This window comes from Orcinus orca, chromosome 16 (assembly GCF_937001465.1).
Source record: "Orcinus orca chromosome 16, mOrcOrc1.1, whole genome shotgun sequence".
Classification (NCBI taxonomy): Eukaryota; Metazoa; Chordata; class Mammalia; order Artiodactyla; family Delphinidae; genus Orcinus; species Orcinus orca.
Window position 1 is genome coordinate 72,425,614 of NC_064574.1, and position 23,513 is coordinate 72,449,126.

The following is a 23,513-nucleotide window of genomic DNA, read 5'->3' on the forward strand; positions in this document are numbered from 1 at the left end:
AGGGAAAGGCTGATATCATGCACCGGGAGTGAGGTCACCCTGCCTGCTCTATTCTGTGGCTGAAAACCCTACTCAGCACCCACCCGGCAGGCTCTGGCTCCCCCACCCCTCTTGCCCAAGTTTTGCTGGAACCAGATGCCAGTGCAGCCCGGAGCGGCCACCAGAGGGTGCCCTGTGGCAAGAGTGTCGGGGGCGGAGAGGTGGAGGCTGGGCTGGTCTCTGTTGCTGGAATGGGCCGGGAGGGAGGAGGAGCAAGCGGAAGGGGACGGTGTGTCGCTGGCCCAGGAGCCTGTAGAAGACGGCCTCCGGTGGCCGGTTTGGGCGGCCTGGGACTGTGGCTGCAGGTAGGCAGTGGTGATGCCAGGGCCCGGGGTCCCTTCCCCCAATCCCAGCTCTCTTCGCCTTCCTCTACTCTGCCTCCCCAGCTCCCTGCCAACCACCCTTCGTTTTCTGTCCCAGAACCTCTCCCTCCACCTCAAACCCTGACCCCTTCCTGCAGGCCAAGCCCTCCCCCTTATCTCAGTAACTGCAGCCGGCAGGGTCAGAGGGCAGGTAGCCTGGCCACTGCACCGACAGCTACAGCCTCCAGAAACAGCTCTGGCCTCTGGGTCACTGCTCCAGGCCACTCAGCCAGGGGCCCCTCCTAGGAGTCACGGGGCTGCTGGTGCTGGGGCAGTGTCTCAACCCAGGCGCGCCAGTGTCTCTTTCCCCAGCCAGGCATGGCAGACTCTGCACAAGCCCAGAAGCTGGTGTACCTGGTCACAGGTGGCTGTGGCTTCTTGGGAGAACATGTGGTCCGCATGCTGCTGCAGCAGGAACCCCAGCTCCGTGAGCTGCGCATCTTTGACCTACACCTGGGTCCCTGGCTGGAGGAGCTGAAGACAGGTGACTGGTGGGGACGGGGTGGGGGTGGGGGCGGGGGCGGGGGAGGGTGTGGACGCCCTTCCTTGTGGAAAAGATGATGCCTGTTATGTTCTCCAGTGTGAATGGATAGGATGAATGAGTCACACTGGGAAAGTGTGGCACCCAAGGGTGTGGGCCGAACCCAGCAGCTGGCTGACGGCCTCAGCTCTGACATTGCCTCTGGCTGCCCCTACCCACTCTCAGGGCCCGTGCAGGTGACTGCCATCCAGGGGGACGTGACCCAGGCCCACGAGGTGGCAGCAGCTGTGGCCGGAGCCCACGTGGTCATCCACACAGCTGGGCTGGTGGACGTGTTTGGGAAAACCAGTCCTGAGACCATCCGTGAGGTCAATGTGCAGGGTGAGATGCTCCCTACCTGTTCTGACAATGTCCTCAATACCCCCTGGCACATGGCCTGATCTTGGTTGCTTGTTTCCTGCCCCCCTCTTTGACCTTGACCTCTGTGATTCTCCTGTGACAATCTGTCCTGTGGACACTTCTGCCCCTGTCATGGCAGGCCGGCCCTCACTGGCCTGCGGCGGTTCTCCCTGGGCCTGGGGAAAGAAGGCACGTGTCCTCATCCAGCTTTGGGATGGGGAGGGGAAAGACGCAGAGGGGGAGGAAGCTTCAGCTTGGATACACTCCCGCCTTCCCCCAGGCACGCGGAATGTGATTGAGGCGTGTGTGCAGACTGGAACACGCTTCCTGGTCTACACAAGCAGCATGGAAGTTGTGGGTCCCAACATCAAAGGCCAGCCCTTTTACAGGTGAGCTGAGCTTCCCCCAATACTTCAAGGGCCCCATCTCCCCTCAGCATTAAGAATCTTCCCTCTCCCCCGACTAGGGGCAATGAGAATACCCCATACGAAGCAGTACACAGACACCCCTATCCTTGCAGCAAGGCCCTAGCTGAGCAGCTCGTCCTGGAAGCCAATGGGAGGAAGGTGAGACTGGAGAAGATGAGATGTAGGAGACGGGGGCGGAAAGGGCTGCCAGGCAGAGGCAGAGCCAGGGCCTGTGGGCTCCTCTTTTTTTTTCCTCTTTTGGCCGCACTGCACGGCATGCGGGATCTTAGTTCCCCCACCAGGGAATCGAACCCCAGCCCCCTGCGGTGGAAGGGCAGAGTCTTAACCACTGGACCACCAGGGCAGCCCCTGGTTTTTTGTTTGTTCATTTCTTACTGTGGGCTCCTTTGCATCCTGCCCTGGATTCCTTCCATCTCCAGCTTGAGGAGATCAGGGCAGAGGGCAAACCACCAGGTCCTAGGTCTTAGCAGTGCCTGCCTTTTGCCCCCAGGTCCTCGGGGGGTTGCCCCTCGTGACATGTGCCCTGCGTCCCACCGGTATCTACGGCGAAGGCCACCAGATCATGAGGGACTTCTACCACCAGGGCCTGCGCCTGGGGGGTCGGCTCTTCCGGGCCATTCCAGCCTCTGTGGAGCATGGCCGGGTCTACGTGGGTGAGGCCCGGGCTAGGCGTTGGGGGAGGCTAAAAAAACAGGGCAGGACCCACATGGTACTGGGGCAAGGGGGTGTTCTATACTCTGGCTAAAAAAGGATGGTCTATACATGGGCCAGAGCAGACTATGATATGTGGGCATCGTCTGCAGGGGCCACAGACAAAACAGTGTCCATGCCAGTTGGGAAGGCTGAGATCGATACCATGTCATAGGCTGAGGAAGGGGTTGCAGTTTTGTGAGCAGCATCTTCCCGGGAGAGGAGAGGGGGAGCATCTACCCAGGACTAACAGAAGAAGGAGTAGCAACCATATAGGCTGGCCTGGGAGAGTAAATTGCTACAGGGGCCTGGAAGAAGCAGCCTTCAGCAGGGCCGTAGTTATGTGGGCAGCATCTACGTGGGCCCAAGGACGGGGTGGCTTGTCCATGCCCTGGCCCAGAATAGAGCAGTATCTACATGGTTGCAAGGGCATTCAAGGACATATCCACCCCCGGTTCTCTCCTCGGCACCCCCTCTCCCCCACTACCCACAGGTAACGTGGCCTGGATGCACGTGCTGGTGGCCCGGGAGCTCCAGCACCGAGCTGCACTCATGGGTGGCCAGGTGTACTTCTGCTATGACAACTCACCCTACAAGAGCTATGAGGACTTCAACATGGAGTTCCTGGGCCCCTGTGGACTCCGGCTGGTGGGCACCCGCCCACTGTTGCCCTACTGGCTGCTGCTGTTTCTGGCTGCCCTCAATGTCCTGCTGCAGTGGCTGCTGCGGCCGCTGCTGCTCTATGCGCCCCTGCTCAACCCCTACACACTGGCTATGGCCAACACCACCTTCACCGTCAGCACCGACAAGGCTCGGCGCCATTTTGGCTATGAGCCCCTGTTCTCCTGGGAGGAGAGCAGGACCCGCACCATCCGCTGGGTGCAGGCCGTGGAGGGCTCAGCCCAGTGATGGTGGAGCTGGGCCTGGAGGCCAGCATGGCACAGCCATCCAGGTCCAGAGCCCTCAGACCCTGGTGGGGAGGGCGGGCTACATTCTAGAGCCGGAGGAGGAGGGGTCTGGTGCCAGACTGGCTGTCCTAGAGCTCTCCACATTGTAATTCATGAGCCTTGAGCCTGTGTCCTAATACCCCTCAGTTCTAGGGCAGGGTTTTGGAGCAAGTGTGTCTTCACTCTCAACCCAGGCCTGACGGCTGGTTGGCGAGGGTCTGACTCCCCTGACGTTCTCCACGGTCCCATCCCATTTCTGGCTTTTCAAGCAGGAAGTGGGTAGAAGTTCCACAGGGCCTCGTGCTGGACCTCGGATATCCAGGTGTGATCCTCAGACCCGGGTTCAGAGTGAAGATGCTTTCTGGCTCCTCCCACCACCTTTGTCCCTCCTTGGGGTTCATAGTCCCATTATTTTAAAACATTTATTACCCTTGGACATTTATCTTTTTTTATTCTCTTCAACGAAGGCTGAGGAAATCTGTGTATTTTCACCTCTTGCCACCCCTCTACCCAAATCAGTTCCTGCAGCACTGTTTGATCTCTGCCTGAGGATGCCCCAGTAATGCTGTACCAGTCCAAGCCCTGGATTAAAGCTCCTTCTCCGAGCCTGTGTCCATCCACCTGTCCAGCTCCCACACCCGCCTCCCACCATGTCTCCCACTCCCCACGGCGCCCGTCCCGTGTGGGGACAGAAGGAAGTGAGCACACAGCACGCCCGCTGTTGGATTGGTTGCTATTTCTCCCGTCCCACGGGGCCCGACCCGGCCCGGGGTGGGGGTGAGGGGCTCTGGGGACAGGACATGCAGGGCTGGGAGGGGGGCAGAATTTTCCTGTGTTTTATCCATTTGCAACTTGGTCACCAATAGAGAGAAATGGGACTCTGAGGGCTAACAGGAGAGGGTGGCCTGGCTCTGGCCCCCAGCCAGGCCCCAGGAGTCCTGTTCCCTCTGGGGAGGAGAGGGAAAGAGCTCTAGAAACCAACGGAGAAACAGAAGGGGCAGGGGCTCATGTCAGCAAACACGGCTATATCACGTGACACGCCAGCGACACAGAAACGCCAACGCACACGGCTGCACAGCAGGCGGGGTGGGGGAGGAGGGAGCCGGGGGCCACCCATCTTGTCCTCTGCGGGGCAGGCTGGGAATGGGGCAGGGTGAATGCATAGAACACATCATGTACGCACGCTCGAGGCGTGGCAAGAGCGCACATCAACCCACAGGCACATGGGACGGACACGCAGTGTGCTTCGTGAGAGGCAGGGGGAGGGAGAAAGGGGGAGGGGAAGCAGCGAGCCCTGGCCAGGTCCGGGACCACCCACGGGGCACACAGGGGCTTGATGGTTGTAGGTGCTTGGCGGGCGGGCAGCACACACTTGTCTGAGAACATGCAAAAGATACCAGCCCCCAGACAACATTCCAGGACACATACAGATACAGCAGCCAACAAGCAAACACATCATGTGATGTGTGGGACTTAGAGAAGCTGGGGCAGAACAGACCCTCAGGGATGCTCTGGTCCATCTGAGGCCCAGAGATGGGCAGCTACGGGCCTAATACCAGTCAATGAGGCGGTTGCATCACTCCAGCCATGGCTCCACCCTTCTCCTTGTGGCCCCAAGGCTGTGGGAATTCCAGAAACGCCTGGTATGAAAGGGTATCCTGGCTGGACCACAGGAAGGAAAAAGGCTGGGGTGGGGGGTGCTGGGGCCTGCTCTGATGTCCCCAAAGAAGCCTGAGTGGGAGCAGGAGGGCTGCAGTCAGATACGGGGGCAAACTTCCCGTCCTGACAAAGGGCACTGTGGGAACGGACAGCCCACCTTGGGGTTTACGTACATATATATATATATATATGTATATATATGTATATATATATATTGGCCACACACAGGCAGGGCCCAGCCAGGTAGGGAAGAGGTTGGCTATCTGAGCTGAGGTGGGAGTGGGGTACTATGTTCCAGAAGGTCACATCTGCACTGTCTCTCTCTCACACATACACGCTTCACATGAAGAGGGACTCCAGGAAACGATCTGCACACACACCAAAGTCCACCCTGTGCACACGGATGTCGGACCCCAAGGCAGGGCGCATTTCTGTACTTGTGTGTTCAATCCTGTATATGTGGGTCTGTGTTCCTGGGCCAGTGGAGTGGGAGGCTTCTAACACTGTCCTTTGCCCACATACCTCCCACCTGCCACCCATCGCACAAACCCACTGATGCATATGTTGTCTACGCAGCAAGGGAGGAGCTGGCCTCTTCCTCACCGTCAGAAACTCAGGCCCGTGTCCCACCCTCAGTCTCAGCCTGCAGGGGAACAGATATTGGTGACATTTCAGCAGGACATGTGTCCAGGGCATGGGCCCCAGGACTTAGACCACTCCAGTACGTCGGAAATAAACAGTTCCCTAAATCCAAGGTTCCTGAGGCAAAGGCCAGAGCATCAGATGGGGTGGTGGGGACCATCGCTGGCCTCTCAGTTCTGAGGTTAGTGCTCAAGAAGGTTATTTCTGAGAGCCTGGGGCAGCCCTTGACATTCCCGTGATCAGTAATGTTTCCCATCAATAGCCCTTCCCATCAATAGCCCTTCCATCAATAGCCCTTGACATTCCCGTGATCAGTAATGTTTCCCATCAATAGCCCTTCCCATCAATAGGGAGGCATTCATGTGCAAACGAGTGCCCGCCTGAACAGGCACCGTGCCAGCGCCAGCGTCAGCATACGCCGGCTCCTGTGTGCATGTGTGTGCCTGGGTGTGGCCTCATCTGCCGGGGCGGGTGGGAGCACACTGAGGTGTCCCAGCTTCCACATGTACAGGCCTATCTGACCGAGAAAGATAAGCACGTGGGCATGTATGCACAGGGGATCCAACCACGCAGGGCAGGAAGCTGCAGTTGAACAACGTTGATGTAGCAGTGTGTGGCCACACCAGATAGCGGCCAGCAGCTCTGGGGAGAAAGGGAGGGGGCAAATAATCTGGATAGACAAACCTGGATGGGGCACAGGTCCTTGAAGGTAAACGTGTGTGTATAATACACAGGGGGATAGAAACACACTACGTAGAAATCCTCTACACACACACACACACACACACATACACACACACTCGCACAGGCGTACTCTAGATAGCGTAGAAATATAGATTTCTGTGCCCACCCAAAACAGATGTCCAGTGCAAAATGTGGAGGGCTCTGTCTCAGGAGAAGACCTACTGACACTTCAGGCACATCCTAGACACACACACACACACACACACACACACACACACGTCCCTCACATCACCTATTGGGGGAAATGCACATGGATATACAGGCCAAGCTAGGTTATTGACACGTGTATTCTTCCACTCGCCTCGACTGAACTCCACACACACACACATGTTCCCCAGGACATGTCAGTCCCGGGGTGACTAAGCCAGGAGGGTTTGCTCAACATCACGCTGGGGTGTCTGCCATGGCCTGTGTGTGTATTGTGCCTGGATCCTCTGGGAATGTTAGTGTGAGCCTCTGCACACTCACAACCTGCCCCATCTGTAGCAGACATGGGGGAGGGGGGGTGTCAGTGGAGGAGGTGCTGTTACATTGGATTTAAACACTCAAACACAAAATTCCATGTAGGCAAACTGTGTGTCCACGGATCTGTGGCGCCACACACACACAGACACACACACACACAGACACACACACACACCCCTATTCACAGAAGACAGAAGAGTGGGGCTTGATGGCTGCTGTGTCACACCCAGCCACAGTCTACACAACAACCCAGGGGAAGGGGGAAAGCTCAGACGACACACAGACTTGAGGTGGGGGCAGAGAGGGCGATTCGGTGCTTCTACACACATCTACACACGTACACACACACACGCTGGGGAGTCCACACGTCTCGAGCATGTGCCGGCGGCATGCATGTTGGTGTGCACGTGTAATCACGCCTGCTGCTATCTACGTGCGGGGGCGGGGGGTGGTCCATGGCGGGGGGGAGGTCCAGGGACTCCAGGGTCTGACAGGCGGTAAAGGTTGCGGGTGCTGCCCGGGTCTGTCTTGAGGGTGAGCCTGGAGCAGGGGATGGAGTGAAGGGGTGGTGGGGGTATTGCTCCCGATGTGGTGGGGAAGGGTCTGGGAGGGACAGGGGTGGGGGGCCTACAAGCCCAGCGTCCCCCCAATGGATGACGCCAAGACCACCCCCAGCACCACACAGCAAATGATGATCATGATTTTCTTCTGCAGGCAGGAAGGGCGAGAGGGAGGGAGGAGACAGAGAGACAGAGAGGTAAAGAGACACACAAACCGACAGACAGATGGGGAGGAGGGTGTGAGGAAAAAGAAGAGGGGAGAGAAAACAGAAAAAGGAAGAGGTCAGAACCAGAGATAAGGCCTCTCGCGGGATTTCATCACTCACCTCAGCCCTGGCCTGAGCCCAGCCCCGCCCGCTCGGCTCCAGCCCACCTGCTCCACAGGCCCACCTGCCCCGGCTCACCCTCCGGGCCTTGCTCTGATATTTCACAGCTTTCTTGGTGTCAGACACGGCTCGCTCCACGTAGTCCACGGAATGTTCCACGTTGTACTCAATGCGGTCAATCATTTCGCCCTGCAGAGGATACATGCATAGGATGGGGTGGGAGCTGGGCTGGAAGAGGGGATCCCGGGGACCCGGGTGAGGTTCCCCGAGGCCTGTGGCAGAGGCAGTACCTGGCTCTCCACAAGCATGGCCATGTCCACAAACATGTCGTGCAGCTCACGGATGCTGGTTTCCAGTTTGATGATCTCGTTGTGCCTTGTCTCGATTTCATTCAGTGCCTGCTTTGTCATCTGTGAGTCCATTTTGATCTAGGGTGAAAGGGGAGGGGCAGGGGGGAAGAGGGAGGAGAGCTGCAGACCACCCTTCACTCCCGGAAGAGCTTGGATTCTGCAGCCAGAGCGTCTGGGTTCGAACCTGGCTGGCGTTTACTAGCTGTAACCATGGGCAAATTGTTTAACCTCTTCAGGCCTCAGTTTCCCCACCTAGAAAATGCAGATACTTCACACCTCACAAGGTTGTGCGAAGATTAAGTGAATGACTATGTGTGTATCAATTAGAATAGTACCTGGCACACAGGAAGCACTAAAGAGACATCTGTTAAATTACAAGAAGGAAAACTTGCCCTGAGCCCGCCATCTCAGCCCAGGGCTGTCTCTATCACACACACCAGGGAGGCCCTGGGAAGGGAGACAGGGGTCCTGGACCCCTGTCAGGATTGGGGGCCACCGTCTGGTCAAAGGCAGAAAGGATAATGGAAGGGGACACAGCAGAGAGTGGAAGCAGAAAAGGAGGCCCAGATGAGAAGGCAGTGTGTCCTGGAGCCCCCATGATATGGGCCGGGGGAGAAATAATAAGGAAATGCTCTGCAGCCCTCAAGAGTCAGTGGGAGAGACTCTAACCCATAGTCAGATATGTCTCCTCCCCACGGAAGCCAGACCACTCACCTTCCAAACCACTCACTGTTTAGACCACATCCAGACACTCTTCTGCTCTAAAGCCCTCCGAGGCTTCCCACCACCCACAGGCTCCACACCTTCACCTTAGCAGTCGAGGCCCCGTCTCCCTTTCCATCCTCATCTCCTTAGCAGTCGAGGCCCATCTCCCTTTCCGTCCTCATCTCCTTAGCAGTCGAGGCCCCGTCTCCCTTTCCGTCCTCATCTCCTTAGCAGTCGAGGCCCCGTCTCCCTTTCCATCCTCATCTCCTTAGCAGTCGAGGCCCCGTCTCCCTTTCTGTCTTCATCTCCTTAGCAGTCGAGGCCCCATCTCCCTTTCTGTCCTCATCTCCTTAGCAGTCGAGGCCCCATCTCCCTTTCCGTCCTCATCTCCCCAAATCCTAAGAGCCCCAATCATCCAATGGCTCTTTGGCAAGTGGTCCACTCTCTCTGTTTGTTCAGTCTGTCCCCTTTTTCTGGAATGTCCTTTGCCCATCTCCCCGTGTCCAAATGCTCCCTGTCTCTTAAGGCACACAACTCAATGCCACCTCCCCCAGGAAGCCTTTCCCGACCCTAGAAGTTAACTACTACCTTAGGGCCTGTCTGCATCTTGTTCAGCCCTCAGGCAATGTACCGACCACCCTGCATCGTAATGATGGTGGGTTAACTGGCAGGGATCAGCTCTATCCCCTTAGAACCCCTCACCAGGTTTCCCTCCACTCTCAGACAGACTGACAGCCTGGGCAGAGCTGTTTGGGAGGGCTCCGGGCTAACTGGCCCATTATCAATTTGCTCAAAGCTAATTTAACAAAGATCAATTCTCTAAATAGCAATTTGCTGAAAACTGCTAGACGGTCATTGAATGTACTTTAACGCTGGTCTAGAAACCTAAACCAGAGTCATTCTGCCACCAGAAGCTGAAAGGGAGATAGAACCTGTCAGCCAGGGCGAAAGTCAAGAAAGAGAAAGAAGAACTACAGTTGGGGAAAGCCCATCTCTTTCACATATAAGATGACAAGCGCAGGGCAGTGTGCCAAACTTCAGCAAAACTGAAACTGATGTTTTAGAAAACCTTCAAAATGTAGGCAAATTAGTCACTTGGTGAAATGACCCGCATCACTAGGGAGAAGTGTATCTTAGCACTGAAGAGTCCTGACTGCGGATTCAGATCCTTGCTCTGCCTGTAGCTGTGTGACCTCGGCAAGTCATTTAACCTTTCTGGATCAGATTACCTCATCTGTGAAACACGACTCCCTCAGAGGCTTGTGGTGAGGATTAAATGAGTTTAGTAGGTAAATGTAAATACATTCAATGCTTAGAACGGTGCCTGGCACCTTACTGATTGCCATTTTTATGAGGGTACTTCCTGCTCTGCCCCCATGGAATTCCCCAGTTCCAGGTTCAGACTTCCCGATGCTTGTTATTTCACGGCGGACTTAGGACCTTGAGTTCAGCCTACGCTTGGGAAGGAAAGGCGAATGCTTTCCAAAAACAGACCCCACCCCCACGCGGGGCTCACATCGTCAGTGAAGATGGCCAACTTCCCACTCTCCAGCATGTCTTCCAGTTCTTCGTTGGTCGTGGTCCTTCCAGCTGTGGGGAGAAACGACTCGCTGCTCAGCGACTGGGCCAGCCTGGACACCTGAGGTGGTGGGATGTGGTAGGGACCCGGGAGCCCACCCTCCCATCCGGCCTCAGGCCACGAGTCCCCTCCACGGAGGGGAAGGGCCTGGAAGGAGTATGGGTCAGGTCTGGGGAGTTTGCGGGGGGGAGATGTCACACGCACTGATCTCCAGCTGCCTCTGGATCCGGTCCTTGCAGCGGTCGCGGTACTTGGACTGGGTCGCGTTATATTCAGTCATTACCTCCACGAACTTCCGGGAGAGTGTGGAGTGCTGTGGTGGGGGGTACAGACACATCAGGAGGCAGGGAGCAGAGACCGTGGAGGGATGGAGTGGGCGGGAGGGGCTGAGTTAGCCTACGGCCCCTTCTTCAGCTCATGCCACGACCCCAAGCCCTCGCAAGTGTGCAGTCCCATACCCCAGCACCCCCATCCTACGCCCAAGCCAGCCAAGGCCGGGCTAGGGCACTGAGATGTAGCCGGGTTCCGACCTCCGCTGTAGTCCCGCCCCAAGCCCCGCCCCTGCCCAGGCTCCCCCTTGGCCACGCCCCACGCTAGTGCCTGCTCTGGCCCGCCCACGCCCAACAGGCAGGGCTCCAGCCTGGGCCCCTCCCCTGTCCGGTCCAGTGCGGTTTGGTCCCGGCCCCGACCCTGACCGTGCCTGGCCGCTGCCTCCTACCTGGGTCTTGCGGATGCGCAGGTCCGCAGAGGAACGATTCAGCCCCTCCTCCTGTTCAATGCTTTGCTCGATCGCTGCGGGAGAGAGGACGCAGTGACGGGAGGGCGAGAGACCCGGCGCATGTGGGGCGGGGGTCTGGGGCATATGAAGAGTGGACACCCCGAGCCAGGCCCCCCAGGCCCGTGAACGGATGTCATACCCAGGCGAGGGCAGACAGTAAAGAGTCTAGGGTGGGGAGGCAGGAGGCCAGCGGATAAAGGGACCAATGTTTGAGGGGGCCTGGAAACCAGGTAGGAGGGGATATCGAGGGTCAGTCGGTCACCAGACAGAAGGGGGCTATTTGTTCTGGTGGAAGGATTGCGTCTTGGAAAGTCCCACAGCTGTAACTCCTGCCCAGCCCCCCAGTCCACATCCCCTGTATGGGGGGTGGGAGAACTCTCTGCTTTTTGCAGCCTCAGAAAAGGGTCAGGAACCCACCCTGGGATTTATCTGGTGGAGGGCAAGCACTTTCAAGTGGGTCAGGTTCCAGTGGCTGCCCTTTCCTTGGAAAATTCTAGGGTAAGTGGATGGATGTTCCAACAGAGAAAATAGCTCCCCCCGCCTTACAAAGTGATCCCTGTCGCAGGAATCCCCACTTCTAAAGGATGTTCTGGAAAAGCACACAGATTAACTGGGATTACTGCTTCTAGATCATGCACTCCCCACACTTATTTAGATTTTCTAAAAAAGAGCTTGAGGGTAAGATCTACTGTGCTCGGAAAATGCAGCAGGGATGAATCACCAGGCCCTCTCAGACCTGGAAGAGCCTCCGGGCCACTCCCGAGAACATTGCTTCTCCGTTCCTGGCAGCGGTGGAGGTACGGTGCTGGGTGGCACCCCAACGCTCCCCCACCAGCGATGGCGGGACAGGGACTGAGTGACAGCTCTGGCCCAGCTGTTATGGGAAAAGTCCAGAAACACACACCCAGGAATGTTGGAATCTCTGGCTCAGACTGGGACCCTGTTGTCAGACTTGGGGCTGGGGCCAAGCCCAGGAGGAAAGGATCCTTTACAGGATCTTATTGACTTCTTACAGTAATCCTGGGAGTTCAGTCCAGGTTTCAGACTAGAAACTGAGGTTGAAATAGAGAAAACAACTCATTCAAGGTCACACGCAATGCCGGAGCTCATGCCACCACAGAGCTGGAGAAAGATGGAGAAGATGATCTCTCTTTTTCTGGAGCTCTGGAGGGTCAGCTCCTCTGAGCCACTGCCACTTTTCCTAGCTTCTTTCTTGGTCTATTCCTGAACTCCTAAACCATACAGCCCTCCTCATGGTCTTATAAAGAGTGTTAATGTCAGAGCTCAATGGGCTCAAAGAAATTGCTGAGCCCAGGGATTTTTAAACTTGTGTCCCACGGAACCCTGCTTCTGAGAAGGAACCTCAGAGGGGTCTGTTCCTGGGAGTGATGAGGAGGCTAGGCAGGTAGGGCTCTGGGTCTCCCAACCCCAGGTCATCCAGAACAGCTTGACTTTTATGTGTTGTATGTATTGGAATTTAGGGTAAGATTTCACTTGGGAAAAAAAGATTTTGCTACCAAAAAACAAAAACAAACAACAACAACAAAAACATCTAGCTTTGAAATTGCTTTAGTAGTTCTTACTGTACTGATGAGGAACTGAGGGTAGGGTACTTGTCCAGAATGAGCTGGTGATGGAAGTGGGCTCCCTCTGTCTGGATTTGCAATCAGTGTGCTCCCAGTTTGGATCATTTTGCTTTCTAGCACGCTCTCTTGAGTGCAAAGGGCTTACAGATCAGCACTGGAGGCTCACATATGGCCTCCTGTTGAGTCCAGGAGAGCACGGAGTCCCTGTCCTCATCTCTCTGGACCAAGGTCATTGTGCTCAGGGCCAGGCATCTGACATGACTCCTTTCCCCCAAAGCCCAGCAATGTGCCTCAAGGTGCTCGGCAAATGTTTTCTGATGCTGAATTACCATGAGCATACAAATTAGCATCATGGTAACACTGCTATTCCCCTGGCACCAGCAGACAAGGAGGTTCCCAACCCACAGTGATTTGGGGGAAGGTGGTTATTACCAGCACCCAAGTCCTTAAATTAGAGTGAATACATGAGCATTTGGCAAGTCCCTCCTGAAAGTTTGCCAGCCCCTGATGTCAGCCACACAGTCCAATCTGTCCTGCGCTAAGGATACCAATTCAGAAGCATTTGCTGAGCCCACCTACTGGGTGCTTAGCGCTATGTCCGGCAACTGTTCTGGAGAAATGAGGCCTTCGTGAAATTAAACCCACCTGGAAGACTGTATTTTCCTGGTGGACCTTCCTGCTGATGGAACCAGCAGAGCTCAGATGCAATTTGGACAGAAAGCCTCCTCTCTGTCATTTCCCTGTCATGTCTATATCTTTCTCCAAGGCATCTGGAGCAAGTTGGGAAATCTCGGGTTTTATGCTTTCTCAGTGTTTAAGAATCTGGCTCCTGGAAGTCTGTAGACACTCCTCACAGAGAGGCCTGTTTAGTCCAATGGAGGGCAGAGTTTTTTTCCTGCTTAGGCAGGGGATGGCATTCCTCACCTTTCAACTTGGATCGAACCTTGTTGGCCGTCTTCTTGATGTCTGCAGTGAGGTCCTCCAGCTCCTGTTTGGTCTCTGAGGGGAGGGGACGGGCGGGTGAGATGTCTGGGTGGGACCCCAGACTCCTGCCCGCAGACCCCAGCCACCCGGCAGCAGCACTTACTCTCATCCGGGTTGGGGGCGGCCAGGATGGCACTATGCTGTTTTTTCACTTGTTCCACATCCTCTGACAGCTTCTCAATGCAGCCCCGGATCTCTTCCACCTGGGGCAGCAAATCGGCTATACCCAGCCAAGTCGTCGGGCCAGACAAAGGGATTCAGGGGGCTCAGTCAGGGTTCAGGGAAACGGGCCAGACCCAGAGGGGTTGGTAAAAGGCCAAGGGGATGGAGGAGTAGAGAGCAGGGTGGGGGCCGGGGAGAAGGAAGCTGTTGGCTGGGGGCCAGGTTCTGTTACCTGTTCAAAGAACTCATCCATGAAGTGGTCCCGGTCCACATGGACCACCTCCTCCTCATCATCGCTGTCTTTCGCCTGGGAGGCAAAGAAAGGCAGTCTGTGTGCAATCCCGATGCTCTCAGCTCTGGGCTCAGAGCGGGGGTCCTGGGAAGGGTCACATGCAGGGGGCCGGGGCACCAAGCAGTCACAACGAATCCTGGGTGTCTTGTGGCACAGAGTCCCGGAGGCCGGGTACCTGACAGCCCAAAGGACGCCTTGGAGGGAGTTAGCCAAAGGCACCGTTTCGAGGGTAGACGTGGTCCTGTGAGCGCAGTCACCCTGGAGGCGGGTGGCGCTCTGGACAGATGCTTTAACCAACCAGTATGGAAGTATTTCGATATTGTAACAAGCAGCTAAATGTCAGCCTTGCGGTAATTGGCTCTGGGCTGCGAGAAGGGGTCTGGAATAGCGTCCCAGGAGCCTGACCCCCCCCCCCACCATCCCACCAGCCGCTCCTGCCAGGCTTCAATTTGCTCCCTTCTCTTCCCCTCCAGCCTCCAACGCGACCAGCCACGTCCCCTAGTCCCCTATGCAAGGTCACTTCACTGCCAGCGGCAGGCGCCGAGTTAAGCAAGCAGTCGGCCAGGGGAGGGCTGGATGAGAGACACAGTCAGCATCCCGACCTCCCTCCTCCCACCCACTCTCTTCCCCTCCCCCCACTCTCCTCCGTGTATTCACTTGCTTTCATCCAGCCTCTTCCAACTTCACACCCACCTATTCTCACTTGCTTGGATTTCCCAGTTGCAACCTGCAGCTGCTCAGCCCTCCACCCCCAGGGCTCAGAGACACAAGGGATTTACCCACCCACACTGCCACTGCCGCCACCAGACAGGTCAGTGACATAGACAGAAGGGCTGACACACAAGGCACACAGAAATAGGCCCACTGACACCCACACAGACCCACAGCAAAGCTGCCTGCCGACACATGTGGACACACAGACGTGCAGCGGGCCCTCTGCCCCCAGGGACATTCGGGAGGGCCCTCTGGGGCTCTTCTCCCAGCCTCTCTGAGCATCCGGTCTGCACACTCACTCAGAGCTGGGAAGGAGGAAAGGGGGTTAGGAAGGGCTCCCCAGTGCTCCAAACTCCAGTCTCAAGACTCTGCTCGGGACAGAAGTCTGAGGGCAAAAGCTGAGCCCATCAAGCTTAATTACATCTGGGGCCCTAATCAGCCTCCACGGAAACTTAAAACAGTTCACCCTGGGCTTCCCTGGTGGCGCAGTGGTTGAGAGTCCGCCTGCCGACGCAGGGGACACGGGTTCGTGCCCTGGTCCGGGAGAATCCCGCATGCCGCGGAGCGGCTGTGCCCGTGAGCCATGGCCGCTGAGCCTGCGTGTCCGGAGCCTGTGCTCCGCAACGGGAGAGGCCACAACAGTGAGAGGCCAGCATACCGCAAACAAACAAACAAAACAGTTCACCCTGATTTCCAGAAAAAACCGAGCCAAAACTCAGACAGAATCTCATGACCAGAGCCTGAATGAAATCAAGATGGGATCCGCACAGCGTCTAGTGGGGGGTATCGCCATTTGGGATCTAAAGAGAAGAGCTTGCACAGGGCCTCGACAGGGTCCGAGCAGATCGCAGACAGGACCTGACAGAAACCAGACAGCTCAGACCGAACCAGACTCCGCGCAGACTGATGGCAGACAGCTCAGATCGAACCTAGACTGGGCCAGATGGGACCTAGATGTGATCTAGACAGCCAAGTGAACTTGGAATCAGAGAGGCCCGACAGCACCCCGAGGAACCGTGAGCACAGAGACGTCCAGCTGGACCCTCTCGAAGGTACCCCAGCTTCCCACCCAAGCCCAGCTCAGATGGTCCCCAGGGATCCTCCCCTCGCCATGTTGGGGAATACCTTCAGCACTTCCATTTAAGCTCCAAATATCTCCCAGGAAAGGGAGGCTCTTCTTTCTCTGCCCACCAGTAAGACATGCCAGGCTGCAAGGAAGAGCCCAGACAGGAAGCCAGCTGTTCTAGCCTCCATTTGAGCTGCCCCCAGAAGGAGGGATGGTACCAGGTGGGGCTTGGAGACCCTGATGGGACTTCTGGCTTCTCAAGCTTCCACCTGACCTGGAACCACACCAATAGACCTTGGCTCCATGAGGCTCTGGGATGCTTGGCTCATCTCTGAGGACCCACCGGCCTCCCATGATGTTCTATCCTCAAAAAGCCAGTTGCCTCACGAGATTCCCCTTCCCCTAGAGCCAAGCTGCAGCTGCTCAGCCCTCCACCCCCCAGGGCTCAGAGACACACAAGGGATTTACCCACCCACACCACCACCGCCGCCTCTGTCCCTTCTCTGCCTTCAAGCACTTGGCCCTCAGCTTGGCTGCCCACAGGTCATGAGGCCTCTCGCTGGCCCAGGTATCTGGGAACTTTCCTGTTCTCTCTTTCCCCTCCCCAGACTGACTTTAGACTTCCTCAAGTCTCATTTCTCTCCCTCTCTCCTTTGGTTCCCAGGGCCAGGTCCCTGATTCTGCCCTGGGGTGTCCCTGGCTGCCTGTTTACTTGCCCTTGAGAGAGGAGGAAAGGTAGAGTGCCCAAGGATGACTTAGTTGGTGTAATAATTACAGACAGCTGACAGCTAAAGTCCTCTCCAGTTGACAGACACTTTTACATCTATAATCTCTTCTGATCCTCACTACCATAGCCCTCGAGAAAAGCTGTCCCCATTTCAAGATGAGGGGAACAGGAGGTCTGAGGGGGAAGAGGAAATGGACTTGCTCAAGGGCACCCAGGCTGAAAGGGGCCAGGAAACCAGAGACATCTAAGACATGCCTCCTCCCATAGCCCCTCCTTTCTTTCTTTCTTTCTTTTTTTTTTTTTTCCTCTTTGGCCTCACTGTGCAGCATGCGGGATCTTAGTTCCCTGACCAGGGACAAACCTGTGTCCCCTGCATTGGGAGCGTGGAGTCTTAACCACTGGACCACCAGGGAAGTCCCTCCCATAGTTCCTTCTGAGGCTTGAGACCAGGCTGCCTCCTACTGGCCACTCTGCCACCAGAGATTTCCCTTCTCAGGTCCCCTCCTGACAAGGCACAATCTGGGCGAGGCTCTGCGCCCCGAAAACCTAGCAAAATACTAGCGTGTGATAGCACCTTTGGCCTAGGTCTTGCATTCTTGTTATCTCATTTAAATCTTCATTAAAACTCTGTAAGGACCATTGGTCAACATAACTATAATTGTGGAAAACATTTACACAGCATTTGATAACATGCTGGGCACCGTTCTAAAGCATACTGCGTTTATTTATCCATTTCATTCTTACAATAGCTGCCTTTTATAGATAGGGAAACTGAGTCACAGAGAGGCTAACGAGCTTGCCCAGGTCAGCAGCTGGAAGGCCACACGCCTTCTTCCCTCTGAGTTTCAGTCTCTGCATTTGCTGAATGGCGAGAAAGTCCTCCCTAAATGGTGGGCAGAAGGAGCCAGTGAGACGAGGCAGTAAAAATGCCTGATGCTGCCTGAGAGAATAAGTGCTCAGGGAGGCTTGGCTGTTACCCACTGCCTCCCCTATGTTACAGATGAGGAAACCGCCTCAGAGAGGTTGTCTGACCCTGCCTAAGGCTTCACAGGAAATAAGGCCAGAGGTGGGACCTGAATTGTCCTGGTGCTAAACCTCAGGCTCTTTCCCTTCTGTCTCTCTATTCCTTCCTGGCCCCTAAAGAGTCTGCTCTGCTGTGTCCTCAGTACCACTGAACTCCTGTGGCTGGGACAGAAAACCAGTAAGACGTGCCAAGCTGCAAGGAAGAGCCCAGACAGGAAGCCAGCTGTTGTAGCCTCCATTTGACTTGCTGTGTGACTCTCAGACCCTCTCTGGGCCCCGGCTTATCTGTGAAATGCGTGGGCCCTCCCTGCTCTGAGGTGTGTGTTTCATAATGAGCACGGCCTCCATTTCTGGAAGAAGCTGGCCAGACTAAAAGAAAACAGGCTGAGGGCAAATGAGACTACCTCAGAAAAGATGACCAAATGTGCTCCCATCTACTATATGGACTGTTCAAGCCTCAGTTTCCTCCTGTGCGAAATGAAGAAAGTAAGAATCATATATACCCAACAAGTAGGTAGCAATTACCATGCGTCGGGCTCTGTTACAAGTGCTTTGCATTTCTCGTTTAATCCTTACAGCCACTCACTCCATGAAGTAGACACTCTTCTTATTCCCATCTGATGGATGAGGCAGAGAGAGATTAAGTAATTTGCCTCTGATCATACAGCTGATGGGGTGCTGACACAATGGCGCTGGATTGGAACCCAGGCACGCTGCTCTTTACGGATTGCCAGCTCCTCAAGCGCTCGGGAGGATGAAATGGGAGACCGTGGAGGCCCTGGGCACCTTCTGGAACCGCCTTGAGGACAGGGGGCATCAGATCCAAGCCTCTAGCTTCAGTCCTTCCCCATCAGAGACACCTGAGGTCTTCATAAGAGTGTCAGTGGCGGGGAGACAACATAGACAGATGCGTGGATGGAGGCAGTGGGACAACGTGGGCCAGGAAGTCAACAGAGACAAACGAGAGGGTGACTAAAACAGAGGTGGAAAGAGACTGGAATTGGGTGATAGAAAAGTCAGAGTGGGGACTTCCCTGGCAGTCCAGTGGTTGGGAATCCATGCTTCCAATGCAGGGTCTGCAGGTTTGATCCCTGGTAGGGGAACTAAGATCCCAGCATGCCGCGTGGTGCGGCCAAAAAAAAAAAAAAAGTCACAGAGTATGTGTGTGTGTGTGTGTGTGTGTGTAAATACATATGCATGCCCACGCATACAACACACACGTGCTGACACCTGCTTCTCAGGGGCATGAGCATCCTTTGATCTAGAGGCAGCAGCCTCTCTCCACCGCACCCCCTGCTTCTGTCCATCTGTCTCCCTGACCCAGGCCTCTGCGCACTCCCAGCATCCAGCCCAATCCTCCCATCCCAACCTCTCTCCTCCGCCCTCCCTGCCTTCCCCGACCGACTCCCTTCCTCACCCTCCCTCTGCTCCACTGAGCCCTTCAGTCATCTGACAAATATCTCTGATCAGTGTCCAGTTCTCTTCTGGGTGCTGCGGAGAATACAATGGTGAACAAGACAGGAAGGGGTCCTGCCTCCAAGGAGCTGACATTCCAGCGGAGGGAGACAGACAATGGAAAATGAACAAGACAATTTCAGATGGTGCTACCTAGCAAGAGGGAGATAAAGCGGGAGGTGTGATAGAGAGAAATGGGCATCAGGGAGGGCCTTTCGGGAGGGCCTTGACATCTGAGCTAAGGCCTGAGGAGTTAACTGCACCACAATCTGGAGCACACAGAATTCAAGGCAGAGGGAACAGTGTCCAGGCAGAGAGAACAGCATTCAGAGGCACCAGCAAGTGCAAAGGCCCTCAAGCAGGGGGAACGTGATGTGTCTGAATGGCAGAAACAAGCCCCACACAGCTGGGGGATACCAACCCATCACCCAGGGCTCTCCTGGTCCGTGCCTGCTCTCCTCAAACATGAGGCCGCCCTTTCCTTCTGCTTCAGGTCTGCATTTCTAAAGCGCCTATTGTGCCTATCCCATACCTGAGGGCTACACCTGGGACCCAGTCCCTGCCCTCAGGGTGCATGACTTGTCCTAGAACAGCCGCCCTCAAATTCCAGCCTCCCTCACCTCAGGTCTCCCCCTACCCACTTCCCAGTCTCCCATCCACCCCCACCCCCGCCTTCCCACTCCACAGCTGCCTCTCAGGCTCCGGCCCACAACGCGTCCCCTTGCGGCTTCTCTCTCCCCGCAACCTTCCTCTCCACCTCACTTGCTCCCTTGCTCTCCTCTTCAGCCCCATCCCTGGACCCATTTCTTGGACCCTGGGACACCCATCCAGCCAACTGACTCCCCGTCGCAGCCTCCACTCCAGCCCAGTGCCTCCCAGTTGCTGACCAAAGGTGCCTGGTGAACTGGAAACAGAAAACCCTGGTTCAACGCTGGCTCCACCATTAACAGCTGTATGACCTTGGGCAAGTCAGGTTACCGTTGTGGCCCTCAATTTACTCCAATAAATTAGGGGTCCCATCTTGCCCATCTCAGGGGGCTGATGTGAGACTCAAGAGAAATAAATGAGTCAGCTGTGGAATAACAAACACTCATGGAGCAATGCTGAGCACGAGGCCTCCTTCTAGGTGCTTCCAGCATAATTTCAATCCTCAGGACAGCCGTCTGAAGCAGGTCCCGTTATTACTCCCAATTCACACATGAAGAAAGTGAGGACCAGAGAGGTTAAGCAACTTACCCAAGGTCACACAGGAAGTAGCAAAGCTAGGATTTGAACCCAGACAGTCTGACTCCCATATCTGTGCCCTTGACAGCTATGTGATGAACAGATGTGAGAACCCCTCGGGAACTCAAAGTACTGTTGAAAAAAGACAATCAGGCCCCCTGGGCTGACATCCCCGCCCATCACTGCCTTTCCATCCCTCTCAGCTTCTCAGAGACCCCTTTCCCAGGCCTCCCACACCCTCCCTAGGCTCTCCTGCCTCCCAGCCTCCTCATTCTCAACTCTGGCAGGGAGACCCCCGTACTCCCTGTATCTGGAAGCTTTTTTTCCGCCCCACACATGCCCTCCCAAATCTCCAGTTTCCCTAAGCCATGACTAACACCAGAGCCATCAGCATTCACTCAGCCCCCTCTGCCCCTCTACCCCACCTCCCACCTCCCCCATCTGCTGCCCCCAGCAGCCCCAGCAGACAGGATTCCTCCCCTCTGGGCAGGGGGTCCCTGATCCACTCAGATGAGAACTCCCATCCCCTGCCTTCCCTGCACCCCTGTCTTCACCTTTTCCCTCCCCCTCTCTCTAATCACACCACAATTCCACCACCACCTCACCCTGACCCACTTTCCATTTCTTGGGATTTTGGAGTCATGGCATAGTCTTGGCTGCAGTGGATCTGGGTTCAAATCCGGACTACTCACTTGCTAGCTGTGTGACCTTGGGCAAGTTTCAACCACTGGGCCTCAGTTTCCTTCACTATAAAATGAAGTAGTTGCCCAGTCTCCCTACCTTACCAGGTGAGGGCCTAATGAGATTATGGATGGCAACCTGCTTTGGATGAAAACGGGGACAGAAAGGGAGTCAAGAGCACCAACACTGGAGTCAGCCTGCCTGCTTGCCTTTAATTAGCTGTGTGACTTTGGTCAAGTTACTTAACCTCTCTGGGCCTCGGTTTTCTTATCTATAAAATGGGATAATACTAGTACCAGTCTCCTATGGTTGCTGTGAGGATCGAAATGAGTATGTATAAAACACTTAGAACTGTCTGGCACATGAGTGTTGGTTATTTTTATCACCGTCATTTTCCTGATGCCTAAGCGTATATTCACTCAAAGTTTAATTTAAAAAAATAAACCTTCAAAATTCCCTCCCCCAACCACCAGTTCCTCCTTCCTTCCCACCTGCCAACCCACCTCTCCCAGAGACAACAGTCACTTGCCTCTAAGCCCCTTCCTCTTGTCTTTCTGTGAGCAGGTTCCCCACCCCCAAATCCAGGGGGCTCTCCAAAGACAGAGCTTTTTACCCCCAGTATTGAGACTTCTCTTTCAAAGGCTAAAAAAGCAGAGACGCATTATCAACTTTGCAGACGGGAAACCCAGATTCCTGTCTGATGTTCCCAGCCACTTGCTTGGTGACCTTGGGCAAGTTCCTGCCCATTGCTGAACCTCAATCTCCTCATCTGTCAAATGGGATAACAACCCCAGGGTAATAACCAATAGGCTCCTGGTGAAGTGTGTCAGGCTACATCAGTTGGGTCTAGTACTTTATTAACATAACCCCACAGCAGGCTGTCAGCTCTGCCTCCTCGGGGCCCCAGGTCATTTCTACAACCCTCCACCCCACCGCATCCCCCCAGGCCCAGAAGCCACTCTTAACAAGCCCCCACTCCCCAGCCCCTCCAAATGGCAGCCTTCACTGCAGACACCAGTGCCACCCTCCTCCCCCGTCACCCAAACACAGCTAACTGCCTGGCCCGACTCCTGGAGCTGGGCCTTTTCAGGCCTGCAGACCAGAGGCCCACGCCAGCCCGCCCCTGTCAGCTTAGGATGCCCCAGTTCTCCCCAGTGGAGCCTGATCCCCGTCATACAGCCCAATTCCATGGCCCTGTGCGTGGAACCTCCTCCCGGTCTCCCCTGCAACCCCCTCTCCCACCTCTGGGGTCACCCTATCTCAGGCCCCGGCCCTCTGGCTATCTCCTGAGGCCACCCCTTCCCTCCTTGTCTCTGAGAGGTGCCCCCCTCCCCACGGAGAGCAACACACACACACACACACACACACACACACACACACACGCTTCATTCACTGCCAGGTGCTGGCATCTCAGTCAGTCCCAACGTGTGTCCTTCCCCACAGCAGCCCCCATATCTGGGTCTCGCTGGGCTCAGCCTGGCCCAGGAACTGCCCACATCCTTCTAATTCAGCAAATCTGCCCAGCGGATGACAGCACCCTCCAATTCTCTCCCACACTCACTCTTTTCCATCCCCAGATTAGACCCCAGGGTCCTCCTGGGAATGTAGGGTGTCCAGGGCCCCTGAGACCTCTCCTGCCCCCTTGTGTCTTAATGGCCTCCAACCCCTTCTAGCCACTGTCCCTAAAATGCAGGTTCATTGGAGACATCAGGTGCCTTCACATATTGGGGTGCCCCTGCCACCAACCTCCAGTCTCATCATCTGCCCCCACGTCCCAGCACCTCCCCCACTCCACCCCCACGCGCTCCCCAAATACTGGGGTCCCGCCCCCCCATTTTCCCCACCCCCAAGCTCACACTCCGCAGCTCCTGAGTCCGATCCTTCATCCTGCGACGGCTCCTCCTCCTCCTCCTCCTCCTCGTTCTCCTGCCTCTGCTTCTGCTCCCTGCCTCCTGCCTCGGTGCTGGAGTCCTGAGTCTGGGGGCGCCGGCGGGGGGGCGCCGAGGCCGCTGTAGGGGGGCCCGCGGGCGGGGGCGGGCTGAGGGGCGGCGGGCTGAGGGCCGGGCAGGGGCAGGGGCCTGGGCCTGGCTCGGCTCTGCCGGGTATGCGGTGGCGATGCGGCTGCGGCACAGGCTTGGATGGAGGGATGCGGGAGCTGAAGCGCGGGGGAGGGGGGAGGAGGGAGGTAAGGAGGAAGGGAGGGAGGGGGGAACCGGGAGGGGGCGGGGAGCAGGGGGCATGCGCAGCGCCCGGGGCTGGGGGCGCCTGGGGGTTGTAGTCCGGGGAGGGGGACCCAGGAGGGAGGGAGACTGGAGAGGCCTAGAGGGGGGTGGGGAAGGGCAGAGCCACAGAAGGAGGGAGAGATGCGGAGAGACGGAGGAGATGTGGCAGGAGGCACAGGGATGCTGCTGTGGGACGGGGGTGACGGGGGAATGGCAGAAAGAA

General features: G+C 56.2%; 2 protein-coding genes across 7 annotated transcripts; one reads left to right on the forward strand and one right to left on the reverse strand.

The window, feature by feature from the left end:
- The first annotated feature begins 234 nt into the window (after positions 1 to 234).
- HSD3B7 (hydroxy-delta-5-steroid dehydrogenase, 3 beta- and steroid delta-isomerase 7) lies at positions 235 to 3,951 on the forward strand. Of its 6 annotated transcripts, none has more exons than XM_033426197.2 (7): positions 235 to 344; positions 718 to 885; positions 1,108 to 1,263; positions 1,562 to 1,670; positions 1,748 to 1,847; positions 2,200 to 2,362; positions 2,893 to 3,492. In XM_033426197.2, exons 2-7 carry the CDS (start codon positions 720 to 722, stop codon positions 3,306 to 3,308), a joined length of 1,110 nt encoding a protein of 369 aa, XP_033282088.1. In that variant the 5' UTR covers positions 235 to 344; positions 718 to 719; the 3' UTR covers positions 3,309 to 3,492. The 6 variants fall into 6 exon arrangements, with proteins under 6 accessions (XP_033282088.1, XP_004268756.3, XP_033282086.1 ...); XM_004268708.4 differs by having other exon boundaries at positions 243 to 344; positions 714 to 885; positions 2,893 to 3,951; XM_033426195.2 differs by having other exon boundaries at positions 256 to 344; positions 699 to 885.
- Positions 3,952 to 4,060: 109 nt separating this feature from the next.
- Positions 4,061 to 23,176, reverse strand: STX1B (syntaxin 1B). The gene is made up of 10 exons (XM_004268709.4): positions 22,925 to 23,176; positions 14,119 to 14,193; positions 13,828 to 13,927; positions 13,665 to 13,739; positions 11,095 to 11,168; positions 10,581 to 10,689; positions 10,314 to 10,387; positions 8,033 to 8,170; positions 7,821 to 7,931; positions 4,061 to 7,564 (listed from the first exon to the last, which is right to left on the reverse strand). The coding sequence occupies exons 1-10, from the start codon at positions 22,952 to 22,954 to the stop codon at positions 7,484 to 7,486; spliced, it is 867 nt and encodes a 288-aa protein (XP_004268757.1). The 5' UTR covers positions 22,955 to 23,176; the 3' UTR covers positions 4,061 to 7,483.
- Between the last annotated feature and the right edge of the window lie 337 nt (positions 23,177 to 23,513).

Excerpts from the sequence above, each read along its gene's own strand:
- HSD3B7 (XM_033426197.2), top strand. The coding sequence starts at position 720 with ATGGCAGACTCTGCACAAGCCCAGAAGCTGGTGTACCTGGTCACAGGT. Across the intron at positions 886-1,107 it reads GCTGGAGGAGCTGAAGACAG|GGCCCGTGCAGGTGACTGCC; the intron begins GTGACTGGTGGG and ends ACCCACTCTCAG. Across the intron at positions 1,848-2,199 it reads TGGAAGCCAATGGGAGGAAG|GTCCTCGGGGGGTTGCCCCT; the intron begins GTGAGACTGGAG and ends TTTTGCCCCCAG.
- STX1B (XM_004268709.4), bottom strand. The coding sequence starts at position 22,954 with ATGAAGGATCGGACTCAGGAGCTGCGGAGT. Across the intron at positions 13,740-13,827 it reads CGCCCCCAACCCGGATGAGA|AGACCAAACAGGAGCTGGAG; the intron begins GTAAGTGCTGCT and ends CCCTCCCCTCAG. Across the intron at positions 10,388-10,580 it reads CCAGAGGCAGCTGGAGATCA|CTGGAAGGACCACGACCAAC; the intron begins GTGCGTGTGACA and ends TTCTCCCCACAG.